A 26,599-nucleotide genomic window follows, 5' to 3' on the forward strand; every position below is an offset into this window, starting at 1 on the left:
ACAACCCTTTGCAAGACCTTCGCTCTGTAAGATCGACAAGCCTACAACTTGTCTCCTTACTCACAATCTTCTTCAACGTGATTCTCCTTTACCGGACCATTCCGATAGACTTCTCAACTATAGATTTATCAAAGAAATAACTAAAACTCTAAGAGATTCAATTTAATGCTCACCACATACGATCTCTCTTAGCACAGCCTCCGACGAATTCTTTGGGGGTGAAAATTTGTGCCTCTCTCTTATATAATGATGTATATATATCATTACATCAAACCCTAGACCTGGGCCCACTAAAAACACTTTTTTGGCCATAATAGGTATGGGTTGTCCGGGCATGTTAATGGGCTGTCCGGACAGGGCCTTGCGGAGCAAAAATAGAGTTTATGGAAAGCTTGTCCGAACAACCTAGCACCGTGTCCAGACATGGCCTGCAGTGGGGAGAAAACAGCATTTTGGAAAGGGAAATTATATCTAAAATCCTTAGGTAAACGCGCTTTTTTAAAAAACTCCCTGGGTATTTTTTTTTTGGAAATTTAGTCCCTGGATAACTCGAAACTACTAGAAAACTCCCTACCGTCAATTTTTGTTAACTTCCGTTAGTCTATTCAAAACTCACCGTTTTATCTGATTAAAATATTATTTTTTTATTAATTTAATTTAAAAAATTCAATCTTAAAAAAAAAAAAAAAAAAAAAAAAAAAAAAAAATTTGAAGGGTGGCGAGGGGTGGCGGTGCCACCCCTGGCCACCCCCCCCCCCCCCCCCCAACCCCTATGGGGTGGCCGTGAGCCACCCCTTGGGTGGAAAGGGGTGGCCGCGAGCCACCCCAAGCCACCCAAGGGGTGGCTCGAGCCACCCCATGGGTGGTTTGGGGTGGCCCGCAGGCCACCCCAAACCACCTGGGGGTGGCCGCAAGCCACCCCAGGGGTGGTTCGCCCACCCTTCAATTTTTATTTTATTATTATTATTTTGTTTAGATTGAATTTTTTAAATTAAATTAATAAAAAAAATAATATTTTAATCAGATAAAACAGTGAGTTTTGAGTACACTAATGAAAGTTAACAAAAATTGACGGTAGAGAGTTTTCTAGTAGTTTCGAGTTACCCAGAGACTAAATTTCCAAAAAAAAATACCCAGGGAGTTTTTTAAAAAAACGCGTTTACCTAAGGATTTTAGACATAATTTCCCTTTTGGAAATGATGTCCAACCTTGATCAATAGCTCCGATCGATGGGCGTTTGTGGTCCGATTGAGCTAAAATTTTGTAGGGACATTCATAACACATGAATATACATTATAAACGGTGGAGATTCGATTCTGAGCATTCTATATCAGTGTTTGAAACTGTGAACAGTAGCCTCTGCATTTTGGAACTGAATTAAGCTAACACAAGAACTAACACTTGGGAATATTATGTTGTCCTTTAGAAGAAGATTATATTTTCCGCTGTGAGATTATCTTATATCTCTGATGTCATAACATTACGTAAAAACTAGGAGTTTCTACTTATGATTTTTTTGGTTCAAATATCGGGGCTTTACATCATAAATATCTTACGAAGTCTACGTGGCTAGGTTTAATAGCCTTTAGATTAGCTCTTGTTTAGAAAATATATATATATATATATATAGTGGTTATTAAACCTTGCTACATAAGCTTTGTGAGATATTTGTATAATGTTTATGTGGTACGTAGAATTAATCATTATATATATATAAAGTAATTATACTTTCCACACTAGCTAATATGACATGTTCTGAGTGGTTTTTTTTTTTTTTTTTTTATTAAAAAAAATTTTTTTATTAGAGAAATGTTACACATTCACTCTTGCACATTTCTTGTCAATTTTTAATTTTATTTTATATATATAAATCTATCATTGAATCTAGGACCTACATGTGATCCTACATATTTAGTCGTAGATTTACCTATCGTTTGTACATATATGAACAAGAATGGGCAAAAGATGGAAACCAAACCTTTTTTTTTAAACGAGAAATGGTTCAAGTCAATATTTTTTTTCATTTTTTCCCATCTCATCCTACAAATTCAATATATCAACCATTAGATTTGTGAACTCATGTGAACCCCACACAAATTCAATGGTGGATTAATCCGTTTATTATGGAGATGGTTCAAAATAGAATGAATTATATCATTTCTCTTTTTAAGTGTCTAACATGAAAAACTATTTCAAACATGACACGTCAGCCGATGTGAAATAGGTGTTAAGAGTAGCATGATGAAAACCCACTACGAACAACAGAAATATGATAGAAATATTAACTTCTATAACTCATTTCAAGTATGAGAGACTACAAATAAATCCAATTAGAGTTGGAAACAAAGCACAAGTTTTTAATAATTCTCTCATAATCCGTCAGTTACATTGGCCCCTTATTTATATTACTCTTGACTACCAAAACAAGATGAAAAAGAAATATCAACTAAATACGTAAAAGAATTACTGCTACACTAGACAACTAAAGAGAAGACGACTACAAATACAACATGTAAAAGAAAGACTACACTACAGCAATTAGAAGACATATAAGCTAAAGACTTAGGGCTTGTTTGGTATGCGAGATAGACCCTTAGAATGAAATGAATATTCCTATGGAATATCTACTCTTTTGTTTGGTTGCTCACAAAACCTAGGAATAACAGGAAGAGGTAAATTAATCATTTAATCAAAATATTAATACTCCTCCTTATGTGTGGGCTCAAACTCTCTTTTAATAGGTAATGCTCAACGCATGAAATATTTAATTGAAACAGGGTGAATTGATGGAGTTAGGGTTCTCTGATACCATGTTAAATGTTTATCACTTGTATGGCTATAAGCCATGCAAAGAGCACACCCTATCTAAACAATGGGGCTACTCTTTTGGACAGTCATTGCCCAATAATTCAGCAGAAATAAATTCTTTCTACCACATCCTAGGGCATGGGGATGGGCATCGGTCAAAATGCGGACTTGAGGTCTCAGGTGGAGGTTACCAAATTTTCACCAAGGTGGAGATTGTTGATAATGGCTCAAATTGTCAACAAGTGTGAAGATAATTGCTGGAAAATATCAATAATCAAGTTGGTGGGCTCAAGTCATATTTATCTATAAAAAGATAATGTTAGTTTTAAAAAGGAGTCCAAGAACAACTGGAATTTGATTTTTGGAGAAAATGTGTGTGGATAAACATGTGGGGGAAAATTGATAATTAATTGGCAACCAATTTCCCACTAGCCCTTTATGCGAAAGATAAGTTTGGAAAGAAAACACACGAGAATACACACCAATCACACACGTACACAAAGAGTTTACGTGGTTCGGCAATATGCCTACATCCACGGGGCGTGATCCGGTCTCCTTCTTTACTATTGAGAAATATTGAGTACAATGATACAAGCCTGAACCGCTCAAGTTTAATATCCCAAACCTAAGCCTTTAACCCCTTGTACACCCCACTAAACTGTCCCTCTCAAATACCCAGTAAAGAAAAACTCTCTACACTTTGTAAATACCACAAAGTGCTCTCACCAATTTGAATTTTCCGGATCCCCACTTAATCAAGGACTGCATGTCCTTTTATAGAGGCTTAATCATGAAAAAATAGGAGAACAGTTTTGATCCAATTGCTGATGGGAAAACGAAACCATCATGAATACAAAGTCTTTTCATGATAAAGATAAGCATTGCAACCCACATGTTTATCCACACACGTTTTTTCCAAAAAATAAAATTCCAAGTTGTTCTTGGACTCCTTTTAAAACAAACCTTATCTTTTTATAGATAAATATGACTTAAGCCCACCAACTTGAATATCAATTTTCCCAACATGAAAAGACTTTGTATTCATGATGGTTTCGTTTTCCCAGTAGCAATTGGATTAAAATTGTTCTCCTATTTTTCATGATTAGCCACTATAAAAGGACATGTAGTCCTTGGTTAAGGGGATCCGGAAAATCTAAATTGGTGAGAACACTTTGTGACTTTTCTTTACTGGGTATTTGAGAGGGACAGTTGAGTGGGGTGTACAAGGGGTTAAGGGCTTGGGTTTGGGATATTAAACTTGAGCGGTTCAGGCTTATACCATTGTACTCAATATTTCTCAATAGTAAAGAAGGAGACCGGATCATGCCCCGTGGACGTAGGCATATTGCCGAACCACGTAAACTCTTTGTGTACGTGTGTGATTGATGTGTGTTCTCGTGTGTTTTCTTTCCAAACTTATCTTTCGCATAAAGGGCTAGTGGGAAATTGGTTTGCCAATTAATTATCAATTTTCCCAACAATTGGTATCAGAGCTTGGTTGCGGATTTCTACTGGTTAAGAAGAAATGCAGGCCTTGAAGTTTGAGATTGAAAGGTTCGACGGGAGAATGAACTTTGGTTTGTGGCAAATACAAGTCAAGGACATCCTAATCCAATCTGGGCTACACAAAACGTTGAGAGGAGCAGATTCGATAGATTGCTCCAAAAACGCTAATATTGTTTCTCTCGTTACAGAGAGAGATGATGATGTTCTTTGATAAGGGCATGTACATCCTCTGGCATGACCGCTAAAAATGTCAGGATAATGGATGTGTTTTATTAGCGGGTCCACATTTGCATACGAGACATTGGTTTGGTTTTTTTATGTCGGGTATGTGGTGGAAAAGGGTGTCGATGGCTGATGAACTTCCGGGGGAACCAAACATGGAAGTTGCACCATATTTTTCAGCAGGATTTTTTCGACATGTGCCAAAAATGAAAATTCTTGGAATGGTTTAATTCTAAGTGCATGTGCTCTTTATGGTGGAGCATGATAATTCTTGTAGAATTATTACTGTTGGTGTAGACAGTGTTTTGCAAGACATCCCAGGGCGTGGGGATGGGCATCGGTCAAGATGCGGACCTGAGGTCTCAGGTGGAGGTTACTAAATTTTCACCAAGGTGGAGATTGTTGATAATGGCTCAAATTGTCAGCAAGTATGAAGATAATTGCTGGAAAATATCAATAATCAAGTTGGTGGGCTCAAGTCATATTTATCTATAAAAAGATAATGTTAGTTTTAAAAAGGAGTCCAAGAACAACTGGAATTTGATTTTTGGAGAAAATGTGTGGATAAACATGTGGGTTGCAATGCTTATCTTCATCATGAAAAAACTTTGTATTTATGATGGTTTCGTTTTCCCAGTAGCAATTGGATTAAAATTGTTCTCCTATTTTTCGTGATTAGCCACTATAAAAGGACATGTAGTCCTTGGTTAAGGGGGATCCAGAAAATCCAAATTGGTGAGAACACTTTGTGACTTTTCTTTACTGGGTATTTGAGAGGGACAGTTGAGTGGGGTGTACAAGGAGTTAAGGGCTTAGGTTTGGGATATTAAACTTGAGCGGTTCAGGCTTGTACCATTGTACTCAATATTTCTCAATAGTAAAGAAGGAGACCGGATCATGCCCCGTGGACGTAGGCATATTGCCGAACCATGTAAACTCTTTGTGTACGTGTGTGATTGGTGTGTGTTCTCGTGTGTTTTCTTTCCAAACTTATCTTTCGCATAAAGGGCTAGTGGAAAATTGGTTGCTAATTAATTATCAATTTTCCCAACATTTTGCTCATTGCGAAGTGGTGGGCAGACTTTGGAATTACATTTGTACTTTGTTTGGGATAGAATGGGTAATGCGAGGCAAGTAATGGATTTGTTGACAAGCTGAAGTGATTCAGTTGGGTGTGGTCTAGCTAAGGAAATTTAGAGGTTAGTCCCGTCCTGTGTCATGTGGTGTATTTGGCGTCAGAGAAATGCAGAGACATATATGGACAACAGCTAATCACCGAGTGGATGTTCATACTTTAGCAGATTTCTTGACTTTATTTTATTCTTCTTCCCATTAAGGGCTCATCTTTCTATACTCTATGCGTACAAGGTTGTGCCCTCTCCGCTTTATTAATGATAAGAAATTACTTATAAAAAAATAAAAAATAAAAAGCATATCCTAATAAAAGTATTTTTCAGACAAAGCCGAGAACCTGCAAAAACCAGCCTACCCTCTAAGTATGGTGTGCTAAGCTACCATATTACAGGCAAAAACAAAATATTGTCTTCTGGTTGTATACCCAACAAACAAAAAGAAGTAACCCAAGTAAACACAATTGTTAACTGGGTAACTTGGTTCATCTCCCCATTCCCAACAAACAGTCTTAAGTTGTTACTAACTTCGACTATATCTCTTATTACATCTTTACTTGCATAATGTAAATTATATCAAATAAAATTAGTTCAGTATAACCATAACCATCAACGTCAACAACCCAACTGAACCTTAACCCCAGGGTGCAATTCGAAGCCTTTTTCACCATTCTGTCCCACCTAAGAATGACATCCTTTGTTACATTTTCAGTAAGCATGTCCGTGTCCATATCACCAGACACATTCATGTCACAGTGAACATGAGGATGATGTGGATGATTTGTAGAAAGCCTCTATGCTCATGTGCATGCACATCCAAGTCGGTCAAAAATTGATTAAAATTAATGTTAAATTACCTGGTGAACTCGGCAGATGAGGTCAAGATCATGTTTCTGAAGGAACTCAGCAACCTTGTCAGCCACAAAAGGCCATATCAGTGACTACTAGATCATCAATTCCAGCAGCATGGGCCGCCATAGTGAGTAATACAACCCATATGCTAGCAGTACTAATACCAGTAACAATTCGCAACAAAACGTACGAGTCCTATTCAAATATGAGGCTCAACCGCATACTATATTGTCAAGATAAATAAGGTAAACAGATTCCCTTCTTTTCATTCTATAAACAAATACGTGCAAAAGCTGCACTCAGGAAATTTTCAAATACCCAATTGAGTCTTCCTAAATATACACTAACCAAAACCGGCATATAACAAACCAAGTTAGAACTTTATAAGGTGACCGTGGGATACAAAATTGGTTATGGAATAATATATGTACAGCCTCCCCAAAAGCGTCGAGTCAACATTGATGCATGTCTATAGAATGCTCAGGCAGAATATTTCGACCTCAACTCAGCGGCTGGGTCTATTATTGGGTATTAGGTGTTTGAGGACTGCCGGCATTTCTACTATTTGCAATGAACGCCTGCAGCTGCGGTGGAACACTAGATACTGGAGCCAGATTTGTCTGTGGTCTTGCAGTTTGAGCTGTTTGGGTCGGCTGAATCATGAATTGGCTAAGAGCAGCAGAATAAGCCTGACCTGACAGGCTTCCACGCATTCGACCTGAGGGTCGCCAACTCTGCTCTGATGTTGAGTCCAGCAAACCATCAGTACTTGGAACTGCTTGAGACGTTCCTCCCATATTCCCTCTCTGCTCCCACATTCCATCTCTGATCACATCAGCGTTCACCTGCAAAGAGTGCCCAGTTCTAGATGTTTGATTTACAACTGGCATAGATGGTGCCTGTCTACCAATCTGGACAGAAGGTCGCTGAGCAAGCCAGCTGGCCTGTTGGTTACCGGTACTACCCGCTGCATGACTGATTCCCACTTGTGTGCCACCTTGCTGGATATGGGTTTGTGGGAGGTGTGTAGATGGTCGGGTAGTGCTTGAAGATTGACCCAGTGGCTGCGGAATCCTTGGGTTTAAAACTTGCTGCAGGTGTAAATTTTGGAAATCAGTTAAACGCCGAGAAGATGGTCTGTAAGAACTCTGCAATTGACTTGGTGCTGGCATGAACAAACGATCTTGGTGATCCCGATTCTGCGGGTTTCATGAGAAGCAACAACATAAAGTTAAGACAAAAATGCAGAAAATTTTTACCAACAGGGTATGTCTGTGAACAAACACCAAGAAAAAAAAATCAAAAGCAAGGACCCAACAGAAAAATATTATCCACAATTAAAACAAATTGGAAATCTTCGACCAAGATTAAGTCAATTGGTGCTTCGGAATTGTTTAAGTACTGGTAACCACCCGCCTAATTAAAAGGACAAAGAGCACAACATACAGTTCAATGTAATTTAATTCCAACAATGAAGATGAATGAATAACGGACACCTGAGGTGGAATCCCGTGTGCTCTAAAGTGCTGCTGCCTTTCCATGTCACTACATATGGCATTGAAAGCGTCTGTAGTGGGTGCCTCAGAACGGGTAACCTGAGAAGAAATCAAGGAACCATTTGGAGTCGAAGAATTCAAATTATTCCTTGGTCTTTGTTGTGGATTTGGTGCCAGAGACTGGGCTGGCAGGGCCTGAACCGCTATTGGAGTCCTGCTCACAGGTCTGCTTATTGTTAACAACCTCCCATATTCATTGTTAACAGAATTTACATATTGTGACGGTTGTATCTGAAAATCGTTGGGCGAATTTTGACTTTGCATTATGGGGGTGGAGAAATTAGTATTCCCACGTCCCTCGGCTTCTTGATTAAGTGCAGGAGAAACAGCATCAGTCAACACAGGAGGCTGCATAAGATTGGCAAGGATAGGCTCAGAGATACCACCAACTCTTTGGGAATTTGACCTAGCACTGGCATTCATAGACCCGTAATTCAAATAAACTCCAGACCAAAAGGTATCCTCTAGTTGACCAGCAATATTACGACTAGCTCCACCTGTTGGGTTCAATTCTGGTGGCAAAGTTAAATTTGTAGCAAATGGAAGATTAGCCTGAAAAGGTTTCCTGTCTTCAGTTTCACAGTTGCTCATTGCTTCCATCTCATCATTATCCTCAGTAAGATCCAAAACATTAGGAAGGGAAGTTGAGACTCTGCTAGATTCTAGCCCTTCAATCTTTTCTTTCTGGCAATTGAGATTTTCATCACGTGCCTGATCTACATGGTCATCACTTCCCATTATAGCTTTCCATGATCCATCTGCAGAGATAATCACTTCATCAACATTCTCTCCCACCTCTCTTAGGACCTGGGAAGAAAAACGAATTGCTTAATAATGAGAAAAAAAGAAAGAAGGAAAAGAAAAGAAAACTAAAAGCCAAATTGAAAGTGGAAACCCATAACTACTTGCCTTTGCCATATTCTGATCAAGACAAATGTCCAAGTAGCAGACATACTGATTACAATGTGGGCAGCGCCAGGATGGTCTTCTTGAATTTATATCTAGATAGTTACTGAAGTCGAAACACTACAGCAAGCAAAAGTAAGAGAACAACAACAATAACGGCAACAATAATAATGATACAATGATAATGAAGACTAATCAAAATAAGAAATGGAAAAGCCATATCACTTTGTGCACAGAAAAGCAGCACAATTTTAAACTTCAAATGAGTTTGAAGGCAATGGATGCAGACACATATGCAGATCAAGGAACATGTTTACATGTCCCCCCACTCTGTTACAAAATATATACGGCATACTGTAAACATGGATAAAATAATTGTATATGTGTGTGCATATGTACATATAAGGGTTCATTGTACTTTCTCCCCCTAAACTATAAGGTTATTTGCATCGTCACCCACAAACTATTAATTCCGTTCCTCTTGCTGAATTCTCAGCAGTTCTTTTTCCCTTCTTTCTTGCTGAAATTCTCAGCGATCTCATCTCATAATCTCTCTAAGTTTCTTCTCCTCTTTTCTAAATCCTATGCACTTCATTCTCACCAGCTTCCAAGCAAGACCTCTGTTAGTCCCAATGTTTCAAAGTCTGTCCTGCATCATTAGGTATAACAGAAAATGAAGAAATTTTGGCAGTATCAACCCAATAGTTTTTGGGGGTTGAATCCTTAAATTTAAGGTTTAGTGGAACTTGCAAAAAACCTTATAGTATTAGGTATCAAATGCAAGTTATCATATATCCACACAGAGAAACACAGACAAACATATATGGTCCAAATCTCCCCATATGGACATCACTTCTCTGTATGGTATGTTAAAACTGAATGAGGCACTCACCTGAAGATGTTTGCATGAATGTCCTTTGACAGGAGTCTTGATTCGTGTATAGCTGTTTGGGATGAAAAGCAAGATGGATCAATTAGCAGAATATCAATAAACTTTTGTTCGTACAATGATATTGGAAACATGATCTTGCTATAAATTCCCTCTTGTCACCAGAAAAAGAGAAAAAAGGACAAGTAAAGAAGAAATGAAACACAACTGAAGCTTATTACACAATATCAGCACACCAAAACAAATAAAAAATTAATAAATTTTTTTATTATTAATTAAAATAAATAAATAAAAAATAAAAACCATTTTACCCACACTTAATTTATCATATACAGCTTGTTAATGCAAATTCTTGAACTCAAATATCAGAAACCCTTTCAGAAACATGCTGGCGCAATATGAGGGAGGAGGGAGGGTTGACAACACACAAGGAAATATAAAGTATATTTCAGAGCATTGTTTGATTCTGAACTTAAAGAAGTTTATAGGGAAAATTACTGAATCACTCACTCAGTTTTGGGCCTTCATCAAATCAAATCCCTAAGTTTCTATTTTTAGCTCCTTGAGTTTGCCCCCAATTATAAAAATTGATCAATCCTTCCAACCCCACAAATGCCCATTCAACATTGTCAATAACACTTCTAAAGGAACACACCACTAAATTTTTTTTCTTTTTTTATAAGTAATGTTGCATATCAAAAGCCCAAAGGGGCACAACTCTAGTACACATGTAGTATACAAGAAAATGCTGAAAAGAAAAAACATTAAAAAAGCCCTAAACCCGCAAAACAAGCTCTAATCCTGCCTTTACCTCGACTAGAGCTATTGCCTCTAGCATCAAAATTATGGAGCATTCCAAATTTTTAAGCTCCCTCTTCCCCTTAGGTTTGGAAGCAAAAACCCCATCTTCAAGATACCAATGCTCTTCAATGACAAAAAATCCATGAGTCTTTTCTCGTCACCTCCAAAAGACAACCCCAAAATGGGAGCAGCTCCCATCGCGCTAAGCATAAACTTGAAATAGCCCTCAACCCCCACCTCTCCATTCTCTCCATTCCATGTTCCAACCAAAACACCCCCCTTTGAGGATTCACCCTCCTCAAGGACAGTACCAGCCACCGACAGGGGGCTAATGGAAAACACCCGAAAACTGAAGAAAGAAGACAATCTCGGCATAAACTGGGAGATCACCGGCCTAGGCGAAGGCAGAGAGATAGCTCCAATGCCAAACGAAGGAGGCAGCCCAAATTTTCCCTCCGCCTCACACGACCCAACAGTCCTTAAACTTGCCTTCAACTTGTGGTGGTAAAACTTCACTGGCTTAGGTGGAGGGCCAACGATCTGCTGGGGAAGTTCATCGGTGAAGTTTGAGCAAACGCACACGGCTCCTGGGCCCTTATTAGCCTCTGATGGAAAAACAAACACTGATGAAGAACCCATCCCCGACACAGCCTCAACAATCTTATTGGACCCATCAAGCATGTTCAGACACCCGCGAACAAGTACCTAGAACAAACCCATCCAACCTAGCATCAACACTGGTGGGCCTGGGAGGAAACATAAAGAAATCACCGTCTTTGACAAGAGGTGCCTGAAAACACCCAACACGGCAGAAATCTTCAGGCGTGGATGTCAGAGTAACCTGCCAGACCACTGTCTTCAGACATGCGGCCACCTCCGGCGAAGCTGCTGGAAACAGAAACACCTCTGGCGAGACAGCCCCACATCGGGAGGGCTTGGACTGGGGCTAAGTCTGAAACTTGAAATAACGCTTTAAGCCCCAGCGCCAGCCACCTTTAAGACACCCGGCAAGCTTGGGCTTAAGAGAGGGCCCAAACCCAAAGCCCTTCAAGCCTTCCGGAAGATCCAAACTGGAATTCGAAACAAAACAGCCCTGTTCTGCTTCCCTATGGGCATCAAGTCCAGCGCAACTAAAAGGCATTCAACCAGCCCGACAAGAACCCGGCCCAACTCATAACAAATATTTCCTAGATTCCCAATCTCTTTCTGAACCGACCGAACATTGTTCTGGATCTCAATTTGCACCAGCATTGGACAAGACATCTTTGAATAGGTAGCCCGGTTAACCAGACACTCACCCAGCGATTGACGAAAATGCCCTTCGTCTTCTTCGTTGAATAAGCCACCGCCAGAGAATGTGCCGCTAGAGATGGGTTCGAAACACTCTTCTTCTTCGGCAATATCTGCTAGACCAAAATCGCCAGCTTCTCTAGCTCAAAGCAATCCACCACTAAACAAGGCTCATCTCCGGCATTCCCCGGCTCAAAACAGGCCGACACCAAGAACAAATCAAGAAGGCGTGAAGACAGAAACTTCAAACCAATGGATTTCGCCTCGGAGCATGATGCCAATCGTAGCACTTCCACAAAGGAACGTCCAAAAGGATACCCAGAAGAAGCTCCCAAAACAACCTTAGTTTGCTTCCCTGGCGAAGAGGGAACCTCATAAACCAAAGACCTAGACTTTCCTATATGAAGCACCAACATCTGCCACAGCTCACCAGCAAACCGACGCCATCCCCGCCCATTACAGCCCTCTGGGAGCCAGATGATCCATTTCTGTCCACCCTCGGTGTTGACGGCCACCTTCAGAAACGTTCCTGGCTTGTTACCACCTCCATGAACCATCAACACCTTCGCATCCTCAAGGTAAGACTTGACGATATCTTCCTTCACCAGGAGCATAATAGCCTCTTCCACTGTAGCCACCAACCAAGCAAAACATTGATGACCCACAAGAATAACCCCAACGAAACCCTTCCTTTGCTGAAAAAGCAGAAAGCTTTTGCTTCAACGGAGAAGCGTCGTTCCATTACAACCTCACCAAACCAACCTCCAAGAGCTTCGAAGACATAGCCACACACCCCTCACGATCCAAAAGGGTTCGAAGCACTCAGCTAAGCTTCGGGATGAAAAAAGAGAGAACACACCACTGAAAAATTACCCACGCAATCCTCAAGCTTTTGCGCAACCCGCCTATCCCACATTAAGAAAATCCTACCCAATGTCCTATGTCCAATCCACATGTTAGCATCCCCATAAATTATGAATCACCTACCTAGAAATATACTCCAATTTCATCTCCTGTAAACAAACAATGCCAGCCTTCCAATGACTTCTAATCCTCGATCTTTTTTCCTTCTCATTCAGGCATCTGACAATTCATGACATTATCCTAGATAGGGCCGGCAATTTTGACACGACCCGCGAACCCGATACGAACACGACACAAAAAAAAAAGGTATTGGGTTTGGGCTTATCGGGTTCGGGTCGTAATCGGGTCTACCCAATCAAGACCTGGTAATTTCGTGTCTAGTAGGTCGACCCGTCAGACACGGCTACTGTGCCGGGTTTGGCGGGTCCAGACCCTTTCTTTTTTTTTTTTTCTTTTTTTTTTCTTTTCAGGATAAGGCAGACGGCACTCTGCCAGTCTGCCTCTCTCACTCGTCGTTCAGTAAACCTAAAGCTCTCTCGGTCAGTCAGTCTCTCACTCTCCCTCTGTCTCCCAAGTCCCTCTCAAGAGTTTTACTTGTTGGATCTGGAAACAACCAGATTGAGCCTTCTTCAAAACCTGTAAAAAGGAAGAAACAGAGAGAGCAATGGGGAGAGAGAGAGAAGAGGGAGAAACTCCTTCTTTGAGAATGAGACCCTTTTGGTGGTTTGGGCTCTTGCAGCAGGCCCTTTCTTGGGCTTTAGTAGTAGTGTAGCTTTGATTAGGCTATCGGGTCTTCGTAGCCATATATAGGTGTTTGTATTCGGTTTTATCAATGTTAAATGTCTTTTTTTTTTTTTGTGTGTTTATCCAAAAATAACAATTGGATCAAAATTCAATTACGATCTATCACAAATTCAATTATGATTTTAAAGTCCTATCAATTTTGGAGGACACAAAAGAAACACAAGGAAAACATGTAGCAAAAGCAGAACGAAGAGAAATTCTAAAATCTAATAAAAACTTTACATTTTGTCCATAAAAGTCCACATGGCAAAATGCCACATCATTTTTTTTTTTTTTTTGTGGAGGAAAAAAGACAAAACAAAAATAAGATGATGTAGCATCTTGCCACATGGACTTTTATGAGTAAAATATGGAATTTTTATTAGATTCTAGCATATCTCCAAAACGAATGTTATCTAGTATTCGTATTTTAAAAAAAAAAAAAAAAAAATTCTATTGGTTCAGATATTACTTTTGACAAGAGAAAATGAGATATAGAATTTTAAGGTCTAAGACAACAAATTTAGGTAGGGCCTTTTTTATATTTAAATATTTAATTAAATGATTTTAATTTAAAAAATTCTCCTTGCTTTTTACCCTTAATTTTTTTTTTTTTTTTTTTTTTTTTTGTCAAATGATTTGCAAAATTCATCTATGTTATGACACATTTAATTTCAACAGATTACAGATATTATATTTTGTGTTGAAATATACATAATTCTTTTTTAATGGAATGTAATTTAAGCAAAATTAAATTTCTTTATACTAAAAACTATTTTAATAAATGACCTTAGTCAATATGCTTGCTTGTTTTAAGTTTAGGTGAAATTATGAGTTTAGTAATTTCTTTTGGAGTACAATTACGGTCACTTTCCTTTTTTTTTTTTTTCTTATCCTTTATTAAAGCCTTTAATATCTTGGAACTCAATTTTTTGCATAAACTATATTGATGTATTAGTATTATTATTACAATTTTGTAATTTTTTTTTTTTTTAAAAAAAAAAATTATAGTTTAGGGTAATCGGGTCTGGTCGGGTCTACCCGATTAGACCCGGTTATTTTTTTTTTTTTTTATAAGTAATAATGCATTAAAGAGCGCAGAGGGGTACAACCCAAGTACACAGAGAATATACAAGAGCGCGACTAAGTAGGGGAGAAAGAAGAAGAGAACATTTCTTTTTTTTATAAGTAAAAATTTATATATCAAAAGCGCAAAGGAGCACAACCCATATACATGGGAAGTATAAATAGAGAGCGCCTAAGAGGGAGATAAATGAAAGAGGAAGTCAGAAAAACTAGAAAGAAGAAGAGAACATAAAGAGAAAATCAGAAAAATTGATCACTAAAGGAGCAAGTCAGCCTGCAGTCCATGTAAATAAAGTGCACAAAAAAAAGTGAATAAGGTCCTCAAGGTTCCTCGACAAATCCTCGAAGCATCTCACATTCCTTTCCTTCCAAAGACACCATTGAAGACAAAGGGGAGCCATCTTCCATACCACAGCACTACTAGTTCTACCTCCCGGCTCCCGCCCACCAACTAGCAAACATCTCCTTGACGCTTCTAGGCATAACCCAACTCAAGTTAAAGCGAGAGAAGATAACCTCCCACAACTTGCGCGCGACCCCACAATGAAGGAAGAGATGATCCACGAACTCCTCATCCGCCTCACACATACAACAACGATTAATCACAACAATACCTCTCTTCCGAACATTATCTAGCGTGAGAGATTTCTCAAGGGCAGCCGACCATGAGAAAAACGCCACTCTCGAAGGAGCCTTAGTGCGCCAAATGCTTCTCCACGGGAAATGGTTAGGCTCCTTAAAGGCAAGCCTCCTATAGAAGGAACGAACCTCGAACTTCCCTTTTCTTGAAGGGATCCACCACATCCAGTCCTCCCCTTCCCCCCAAATCGAAGACGAATACAAGAACGAGAAGAAAGAGGCTAAGGCCATCTCCTCCCAATCATGAATACTACGGGTAAAAGTAACGTTCTAGTGAACCATCCCATTTACACACTCCCGGATATCCGCAATGGAAGCATCCTTGTTACAGGTAATATTAAAAAGACCCGGAAAGGCATCTTTGAGAGACGTCTCGCCACACCAACAATCCACCCAAAATTTGACCTTCCCCCCCAAACCAGGAACTAATCTGAAGTGGCACTGAAACGACCTCCAAACCCCACAAATGTGTTTCCATAGCCTCACCCCATGCGTTCCACGAGGAACATTTGAACGCCAACCACCCCAAACCACCCCATACTTAGCCACCAAGATACTTCTCCACCAAGCTTCTTCCTCATTTGCAAATCTCCATAACCATTTCCCCAAGAGAGCTTGATTGAAAAGACGCAAGCTCCGAATCCCTAGACCTCTCTCAGCAATCGGAGAACAAACCTCGTGCCAACTGACCAAATGAAACTTAGGCTCATCCTTGAACCCTCTCCATAAAAAATCCCATTGAATCTTCTCAATGCAATTCGCCACGGAAATAGGGATGGGGAAAAGAGACAAAAGATAGGTGGGGAGATTGGATAAGGTGCTCTTGATGAGGGTGAGCCTCGCCCCCTTGGACAAATATGAACGCTTCCAAGAGGCCAACCATCTAGCAATTTTCTCCAACATGTCAACCCAAATAGCCAACTGCTTGAAGGAAGCCTCTAGCAGAAGACCCAGATACTTCAAGGGTAAAGAACTAGTACCACAACCCAAAACGCCAGCCAACTCATCCGTCTCAACCGAGTCTTCGACTGGGACCAAAACAGACTTGGCCCAATTAACTTTTAACCCTGATACCACCTCGAAGCCAATAATGAGAGCTTTAATAAATCTAACATGTTCAGAAGCTGCCCCACAAAACACCAGCTTTAAACGGGTAAAACGGGTCGTGTCGGGTTACTCGGCTATTTTCGTGTCATAATCGTGTCAGACTCGATTACCCGTTTAGCTAAACGGGTCGTGTCTGAGTATAGGCTAATCGTGTAATGGGTACCCGCGGGTCGTAATCGAATCGTGTCAGGTACCCATTTTGCCACCCCTAATTCCTAGGTTTCATAAAGAACTAATAGAGCCCCTCCACTTTCCTCTCCCTCTATTAGATTGCCCTCCCATTATGTCACTAATCATAGTTTGTTTTTATATAAGTAATTGAAATGTCATTAAAAGCACATAGCACAATCCGGGTACACAAGAAGTATACAAGAGAAACGCCTATCTATATGAAGAAAGAAGAACAAGAAAATCATTAAAACTAATCACCAAATGAGCTAAAATGCAGCTGTCCAAGTATAAAAAGAACCAAATAAAAAAGGATTTAAGCTCCTCCAACATTCTCTCTCAGTCCTCGAAATTTCGATCGTTTCTGTCCCTCCAAAAACACCACAACAAGCAAGAGCTACAAAAAAAACAAAAAAAAAAAGAAAAAGCTACAACCCGTCCACCAATACGCAAACAAATCAACCACTCAACTAGGCACAACCCAATACGACAAGCGACGAAAGAAAGCATTCCATAAGGCACAAGCAACCTCACAATGGAGAAGAAGATGGTACGAGGACTCCCAATTCCTCTTGCACATGCATCACCAATCCACCATAATGACAAATCGCTTCCTAACATTATCCATAGTAAGAATCTTTTCTAGGGCGGCCAACCAAGCGAAAAAAGCCACTCTCAGAAGCACCTTGGTTCTCCAAATACTCTTTCAAGGAAAAGGAATGCCATCAATACAAGCAAGGACCCTGTAAAAGGAGCTAGCATCGAACCTCCCTTTTTTTGAAGGGGCCCACCAAAGCTTGTCTTCCCTTTCCCGTCTCACTCTATAGGAATATGAAGAAAGAAGCCAAGACATCCACCGCCCAATTATGAGCCGCTCTAATAAAGTTTACATTCCACTAAAGGGAACCGCTAGAAAGATCCAAATAAACTACAACATAAGCATCCTTCAAGCAATGTTATATAACTCCTAAAATGCTTCTTAAAGGGCCATCTTACCACACCACATATCATCCTAGAATCTCATCTTGGATTCATCTCCCAGCTCAAATCTCTCCATATATCATAGTTAACTAAGCACGCCAACCTCTTTAGCTCCCGGTTTCCTTTGTTTGTTGTCGTAAAGCAAAAATCTAGAACACTAATCGATTTGGTTTGATGTCTGCTTGCTTCAATTGTAGAGAAAAGAGCTGACATTTGATTACCAAAGTTGTCGCACGATGTCCCCACTACATGACAAAAACGCTTCACCCTTTCAAAAACCCAATCAGAAGACACTAATTGAGGCACTTCCTGATCTCCAATCATAGCTATTGGTTTTAATACTAATGTCTCATTTTCCTTCAATTCCTTATCAAGCAGAACCACCAATGCCAAAGAAGAGCAATTCGTCTCATCTCCACTCAAGTTCACTTCTTGCACCTCCTTTCAATTCAAACCCTCTAACCTCCCTTCCTCTATCTGGTTTACCAAAGAAACCATTGCGGTACCAAAAGACCCACCCATCATACTCTCTCTATCACCTTCTACACTCTCTGACACCCCATTTATAATCTGATTATTCACCCTGTCTTTCTTTTTTTGATAAGTAATAATGTATATATCAAAAAAAAAAAAAAAAACGCAATGCGCCTCTAGGTACACAAGGAAGTATACATAGGTAGCCCAACTTAAAATTCAAAGACAAAACCCAAGAAGACCCAACCCAAAAAGCCCAAATAAGTAGCCACAGCCAAACGGTAAAACCAAAGAAAAAGACCCAAAGACTAAAGCCCACACTAGCCCAACACCAGCCCTAAAACCCAAATCCCCTAATGCACCTCTGGAGGAAAGGAGAATGCATTTTTGGTCCCGACACAACCCCGCCGGCGAAAATCTTTCTCTAGCCTCGTAATTGATGGAGCATTCTAAATTCTTGAGTTCCCTCTTCCCTTTTACCTTTGAGGTATAGGGCTCCCGCTCCTCTTCAATATTCGAAAAAAGAGTCAAAAAGACTTCTCTCGTAGCCTCCTTCACCACAAGACAATCCATAATGGAGGTGAATTTCACCGCACCTTGTACCACCTCCAAATAGTTCTCCACCCCCTTCTCCGCAGTTTCTGCCACAACCTTGGCAAACAACTCCTTGTTCTTATGCAACTGTTGAGCAATCTTCTCCTTCACTCTCCAGGTATACCCTATTTGAGACTTGGAAACAGAGGAGTAGATTGGAGCACAACCCTCCGACATGCAAGGAAAAGGTTCACTGAGTCTCAAACCAGTTCAGCTGCATGCTTCTTCGAAGAAGAAAAAACCTATGATTCTTCGACGACAATCTTAGAACCTTTAACTGACAATGAAGCCTCCTTCATCGCAGGCAGAGAAGGAGAAGCATTTCTAGATCCTAAAAACCCCTGACGAAGCAACCCTTTTCCTGATGTAGGGATACAATCAGCCTTGACAGGAGCTACCTCCTAAGGGACACAGACCACTACTAGAGCCGCATGAGAGCTATCGACCTTAACACTACACAGCTCCGCCACTCCCTTAGAACTATCGACCTTATAACCCTGAGAAGGCAACGACGCCCCTTTCACCACAATCAGAGAAGGAGAAACCACTCTCGGGCCTAACAACCCCTGTTTGATCAAACCATTCACCGGGGAAGAGATCCAATCAGTCTTAGCTTGAGCTTCCTCCGTTACCGAGGAAGAGAAAGACAGAGAATTTGCCACCGATGGAGAAACAACCTCAGCAACCATCTCCGGGGAGGCATAAACCCTCATCGGGGAAACGGGAGTACCCACTGGACCGATTTGCCGAACCTGAGATGATTTCGGAAACAAAACAGTCTCCGACGGGGAACCCAAATCAACGCCAACTTCGACACAGCCTGAATAGACAAGGATGCCTCCTTCACCACCTAGAGATGGGTTCCAAACAGTCTTAGCCTGAGCTTCCGTCGACGCCAGAGAACGGACAGGATCCGTCGCCGCAGGAAAGGAAATCTCCCTTTCCCTGCACAGAGGGCTCGCCGAACAAATAACCATCTCAGATGAGACAGAGTCGACCGCTTGAGATGCAGCAGCCTCCACCTGAGAGCCCACCACCGGAGAAGCAAGAATACTCATTGGAGAGAGTTGCCGGACCGTTGACGAAGACCCAGACCAAACATCGGCAGCCTCAAAGCTAACGCCGAAACCATGCTCAACGTCCGTGATCCCAACCGCACCCTGCCGAACCACAGACACCAGCAGAACATCACTAAGCACCATCGCAAGCTCCGGAGTCAACAAAGAAACCCACTCCGTGGTCACTTTGGACGATCCCACCAGGAAAGAAGCCATCGACGAAAGCAATTGTGCCTTATGAGAAGGCTTAAGACACCCAGCGGTTTTGGGCTTTAGGGAAGACCCAACACCGAAGCCCTTAATGCCTATCTACCCAGACTTAAAACGCCTAGCGGACTTTGGCTTTAGAGAAGGCCCAGACCCAAAACCCTTTAAACCTTCCAGGCTTTTTAAGCCAGCCCTAATCCGTTTTCTTAAAGGAATTCCTTTAAACCCTGTTAGAAAGCCTTCCAACAACCCAGTAAGAACCCGGCCCATCTCAGAATGAAAAAACCCTAAGAAATGTTTGACCCATCGCTTGACAGAAATGCCCCTCATCTTCTTCGAAAAGCCAGCCGCCATCGAAGAATGCTTCTCTAGATCAAAACAATCCACCGCTGGCCACTGATCAAACCCGCCATTCCCCTCCTCAGAATGCGTCGTCACCTGGAGAAGATACATACAAATCGAAGACCACCCATTCAACTCGAAGCAAGGCTTCGATTGTAACACCTCCGCAAAAGAACAACCCTCAGAAACTCCCGCAGCAACATCAACCCATGCGGTCTTGGACTGCTTAGTCTACATCCTCAGCAAAGAGAGGGGCCCGGTCTCCACAAACCCATTCTTACCTTCAAGGGGAGCCAACACAAGACGCAGCTGGCCTGCAAATCGACGCCAACCCCGCCCATAACGGCCCTCTGGGAGCCACGACTAATTTACGACCACCCTCCGCATAGACGGACACCTCCAGGAATCTTCCTGCTTTCAAAGACCAATTAACCTACATCATTAATTCCGTGAGCTCAGCCCCTGACCCATCATCAGCAGACACTCCCGATAAACCCAATTCCAAGGACCCAGCCTCCCTCTAGCTAAAACCTTCAGCTCCGGCCTCTAAACCTCCACTTGCCCTTTTGCACAAAGCCCAAGACTTCCAGCATATTTTGCTGTCTTAGGTTGAGAGTTTGAATGAATCCCTTGTTGGAGCTTCCTCAACGATATCTGACTTACACCTCGAAGCTCCATCAATCTAAAGTAACATGCTCGCAAGAGATCCATTCGAACTCAATGGAGAAACTTTTATCTCCTCGGAAGAGTGACCCGTCTCCATACTCTTACTCGTACCCGCTCCAGAACCCAACGCACCATCTTGAATTTTCTCCTTGCCAACAAGTTTGGGTATATACCTTCAGTTATTGACCGCAACACCACTATGTCTAAGCCCATTATCGTTCAATTTATTGGCTTCCACATTTACTACTTTAACGGTTTGTGGGTCTTGGTGATAAAAAGAGCCCTTGGGTTGGATATCTTGTTCTACCCCTTTGTTTTTTTTTTTTTTTTGATAAGTAATGATATAAAAAGCGCAAAGGGGCGCAACCCACATATACGGGAAGTATAAACAGAGAGTGCCTAGGAGGGAGAGAAATGAAAAGGAAAATCAGAGAAACTAATCACTAAAGGAGCTAGCCAAGCGGCCGTCCAAGAGTAAAGAGTAAAGAAGAAAAATGAGTTAATTCCTCTATGGTCCTAGTGGAATTTTCAAAACATCTAGCATTTCTTTCATTCCAAATACACCACATAAGACACAGAGGGATCATCTTCCACACAACCGCACTTCGAGATCGCCCTCCCGACCACCAGCTATCAAACAAGGCCCTCACCCTGCAAGGCATGACCCAATGCAACCCAAACCGCTTAAAAATCGTGCCAAAGAGTACTTGCGAGCTCACAGTGGAGAAGAAGATGATCGACTGACTCTCCGGTCTTCTTGCACATACAATACCACTCCACTACCACTATATTCCTCTTACGCAGCGTATCATGAGTCAAAATTTTGCCTAGGGCCGCAGTCCACCCAAAAAAAGCCACTCGTTGAGGTGCCTTAGTACGCCAGATGCTCTTCCAAGGAAACTCCTCTTGATTAGAAATGGACAAGGCCTTGTAGAACAACTTAACCTCGAACTTGCCCTTCTTGGACGAAGACCAGCAAATACGATCTACACTGCCTAGGGAAACCTTGCAAGAATACAACCGATCAAAAAAAGGAGAAACCAAATCCATCTCCCAATCTTGGACCGATCGAACAAAAATGACATCCCATTCAACAATCCCATTCCTCCCAACAAAATTATCCTTCACCCAAGCTTCTTTGTGTCTGGCGATACTGAATAAAGACGGGAAGGCTTGCTTCAAAGAATTGTCCCCACACCAAATATCATGCCAGAATCGAACTTTCGAACCCTCCCCCACCTCAAACCGAATACCTTTGGCAAAAAAATTCCACCCTTTATGAATATGCTTCCATAGACCCACACCATGAGAACCCGAAACCTCCTTCGTGCACTACCCACCTTCTTGGTCTTCATACTTCGCTTTGATTAACTTACACCAAAGAGCCCCGTTCTCATTTGCGTATCTCCAAAGCCATTTCCCCAAAAGAGCTTGATTAAACTGGTGCAACTTCCAAATGCCAAGACCACCAAAGCGTAGAGGGGGGCAGACTTGGTTCCAACTTACAAGATGCAACTTAGGCTCATCTCCCATACCTCCTCACAAGAAATCTCTTTGGACTTTCTCAATCCTTTTAGCTACGCTAATAGGAATCGGAAACAGAGACAAAAAGTAAGTCGGAAGATTAGCCAAAGTGCTCTTAATGAGAGTTAAATGACCTCCTTTAGAAAGATACATTCTCTTCCAACCTACCATCTGACGCTCCATCTTTTCTATTACTTCATTCCACATAACCGTATCCTTATACGGCGCCCCAAGAGGGAGACCCAAATACTTCATAGGCAACTCGGCAACACTACACCCAAGGATATTAGCTAAAACCCCAATGTTCTCCACCTCACCAATGGCCACAATCTTTGACTTTCCCAAATTCACTCTCAAACCCGAAACAACTTCAAAACATAAGAGAATGAGATGAACATACCAGATTTGCTCGATAGAATCTTCACAAAAAATCAAAGTATCATCTGCGAATAAAGAATGGGAGACCATCAACTCTGACAAGACCCTATTTCCCACCGAGAAATCAGTCAAAAGGCCTTGGTCAACCATCGCATTCACCATCTTACTCAAAGCCTCCATAACAAGCACAAACAATAACGGAGAGAGAGGATCCCCTTGCCGGATTCCCCTCGAACTGTTAAAGAACCCTTCCGGAGAACCATTCACGAGGATGGAGAATCTTACCGTCTTAATACACCACTCTATCCAAGCCCTCCACCTCTCGCCAAAACCACATCTATGCAGCAAATACAAAACAAAGTCCCAATTTACATGGTCATAGGCCTTTTTCAAATCCAATTTACAAAGAACACCTGGTACCCCTGATTTCATGCGACTATCCACACATTCATTGCAATGAGAACGGAATCTAGGATTTGCCGACCCCCAATAAAAGCATTTTGAGAATAGGAAATGACCTTACCCAAAACAGTTTTCAACCTATTGGCAAGAACCTTAGACACAATTTTATACACCCCTCCCACCAGGCTAATGGGCTGAAAGTCCTTCATCTCCACCGCATCCGCCTTTTTCGGAATCAAGGAAATAAAAGTTGCATTCAAGCTCTTCACCAGTTGATGTCTACGATGGAACTCTGCGAAAACCGCCATAACATCTTGTTTAATAACACCCCAGCAAGCTTGAAAAAAAGCCATCTGGACCCGGAGCCTTATCCCCATCCATGCCTTTTACCACCTCCCAAACCTCCTTTTCCTCAAAATCTCTTTTTAACCACCTATTATCCTCCTCATCTATGGACAAAAAGGGCTAGTTATCCATTCTAGGGCGCCAAGTGCTTTGTTCCGAATATTGGCTTTGGTAATACTGCACTATGTGATCTTTTACCTCAACTGGATCACCGAATAAAATGCCATTAATACGGAGCACTTCCACACGATTGTACCTTCGATGAGAATTAGCCATCTTGTGGAAGAAGCGAGTATTCCGATCCCCATCCTTCAGCCACAAAGCTCTCGATTTTTGGCGCCAATGAATTTCTTCACACAACAAGGTATTCTCCAAATCTTTCAACTTGTCCGCCTTCCGGATCTAAGCCTCTCGATTCTGCCAACTCATCCAACTCCTGGATACCTCCCAACAACTCCTTTTTCCTCCCAACATCCCCAAAGACCTCCTCATTTCACTTTTTCAAATCCACTTTAAGGGATTTCAGTTTATTAGCAAGCACAAAACTAGGTAAACCCTCAAACGAATATGACCGCCACCAAGAAGCAACCTTATCAACAAAGCCCTCTGCTTTAAGCCACATATTTTCAAATTTAAAACCCTTCTTACCTCCACAGGGAGTCCCACAGTCCAGTAATAAAAGGAAGTGATCGGATAGCAATCGTTGAAGTCTTCTTTGTGATACTGCTGGGTAGTGATCTTCCCAATCCGAGGATAGCAAGAACTAGTCAATCCTCGACCAACTCTCATTTTCTTGATTATTGGCCCAAGTAAATTGACTTCCCATCATCGGAATATCCACCAAATTATTCTCTGAAATGAAGTCCGAGAAATCCATCATGCCCGAAGAATAGTAAGAAACACTGGAGCGCTCACTAGGAAAATCCCCGCCAAAACACCAAGGGACCTCCCACACCCTCATTAAACCGGCCAGCTCTTCCCAAAGTGCCCTTCTCTCCACTTCCTCATTCGACCCATACACTCCCCCAAACACCCAAACCCAACTATCCTCCACATTTTGAAAAGAGCAAGCCAAAGTGAAATGCCCCACACAATCCTCCTTACACTCCACTACCCTCCTATCCCACAACATTAACATCCCCCCCGACGAACCATTAGAACCTTTATACTTCCACCCCACATGTTGACCTCCCCAAAGACTATGTATCACCTCTTGGGAGATAGTCTCCATCTTAGTCTCAATCAAGCACACTATATCTACCTTCCATTCTTTCAAAAGACCCCTAATGCGCAACATTTTTTTGAGGGCATTCAACCCTCTCACATTCCATACTACGATATTAAGCTTCATGATCCACCAAAGCGACCCTATCACATTCCTCAATCTCTTCAAGTCCTTTGAGTGCAGGAACATGGGCAGAAACACCTCCCAAATCAGAATCGTACTGCATTCTAGAAGCTTCAATAGCTTTGAACAAAACCTCCAAGTCCTCCTCCTTCCCCTCATCAGAAACACCAATTTTTGGATAAAATTTGAGGCAGTTTTCAACTACCCAGCTAGATGAAATCGTGTCTGACCCTAACTCCTCCAACCCTTCTGTCTCAGAAATTTTGTCCCCATCCATACCTGAAACAGACTCCAAGCACTCCAATTCCGCTGTTCGATCCAAACTTTCCTGTCCAAATTGAACCAGCAGACCCAATCTCCTTTCCTCCCCCCGACGAGCCTGCTGAGCCCAACCCCCCACGGCTAACTCAACCTTCCGGCAAGAGGGACTCCCCCTCAGAAACTGACATGTGGCCAAAAACGTACCCTCCCCAGCCTCGCTGGTCTCCATAGTCCTCTCTGGCGACCTCTGATGATCCTCCGGCGACAAAAGCGTCTCCGGCACCCTCTAAGAATTTTCCGGCGTCGGTCCAAGGAGCCCCTTCAACTGCCCAGACGCCGAAACTGAGGCTTCTAGCGAGCCCACCCAAGTCTCGTCCCTTCTCTGCAGCCCATCCTTCCTCCTCTTATTGTCAACAGAGTTTTCCCTTTACCAGTGGGCTGAGTCTCCTCCACCGGGCTTACGGGAAATTTTTGGCTTGAGTTCTTTCCGGCCAAGAAACCGATAACACCCTCCGCAGAATTGCCAACAGACACCCTAGGAATCCTTTCTGTCACTGACCTAGTCCCTCCTCCCCCTGTAAGCTCTTTGTCAGCCAACGACAAACACGCCGGTGAAGGCATGAGAGATCGCAACCCAGTCGTGACATTCTCAGAGGCCGCCGTTAAGGCCAACCTAACTTGAGAATTAAGACCAACTTGAGCTGGGTTGAAACTACAGCCCACGCCTGAGCCCACGACCCCTTTGGGCTTAAACATCACCTTCTTCTTCACCTTCAGCCTGCTATTGGCCTTTATTGTTTTTCCTCCCGGCCCAATTTTCTCCTTCTCTTTCAATACAGCCTTCCACCGACTAGCATCTTCCTTATCTCCCGGCCCAAGTCCACTGAGCTTCATCTGATTAAACACCCTGTCGATCTTACACATCCCCACGTCACATTCCCTCTTCAGACGTCCCAACAACTCCTTCACGTTGAGGAGCTCAATATCTACCTCAGAGTAGGTCTGCCCAACATGGTACCCCATCCCCTCCCGTCCCTTCATGCGATCAAAGACTGACAACGGCACAGACTTCTCCGCCGGCTTTGCTGACCTCGCCGAAACTATTGGCAAGATCTCCACGCAACCTCCAGTTTTCGTACCATTCACGCCACCCTCTACCGAACCTCGAACAGACTTCACTGACTAGAAAGATTTCGTCGGCACCGTAACAGACTCCATCGGAACCCCCCCCCCCCGAACCTCCCTAAGCCATCGCCGAAACATGGGTCTTCTTCTTCGGACATAAGGTCTTCTTGTCATAACCTCGCCGACCCTGTTCTTGACAAACTTTGCAAGCTTCCTGGGTTGCCTTCGACGACAGTCTCACTGTCTCTGCGTAGCTTCTTTGCTTCTTTAGCTCCTTTTCTCCCTTT

The 26,599-nt window shown here is 42.1% G+C and overlaps 1 protein-coding gene across 1 annotated transcript in view; it reads right to left on the reverse strand.

The window, feature by feature from the left end:
- Positions 1-6,744: 6,744 nt before the first annotated feature.
- Positions 6,745-26,599, reverse strand: part of LOC132174857 (uncharacterized) — a 31,090-nt gene continuing 11,235 nt past the window's right edge. Inside the window, exons 13-16 of the mRNA XM_088515038.1 lie at positions 9,873-9,924; positions 8,984-9,100; positions 8,015-8,881; positions 6,745-7,717 (exon numbers count right to left, since the gene is read on the reverse strand). Coding sequence (XP_088371164.1) covers positions 7,040-7,717; positions 8,015-8,881; positions 8,984-9,100; positions 9,873-9,924 — 1,714 coding nt within the window. The 3' untranslated portion in view covers positions 6,745-7,039. The remainder of the gene's footprint in view (positions 7,718-8,014; positions 8,882-8,983; positions 9,101-9,872; positions 9,925-26,599) is intronic.

This window comes from Corylus avellana, chromosome 3 (assembly GCF_965113065.1).
Source record: "Corylus avellana chromosome 3, dhCorAvel1.hap1.2, whole genome shotgun sequence".
NCBI classification, from domain to species: Eukaryota; Viridiplantae; Streptophyta; class Magnoliopsida; order Fagales; family Betulaceae; genus Corylus; species Corylus avellana.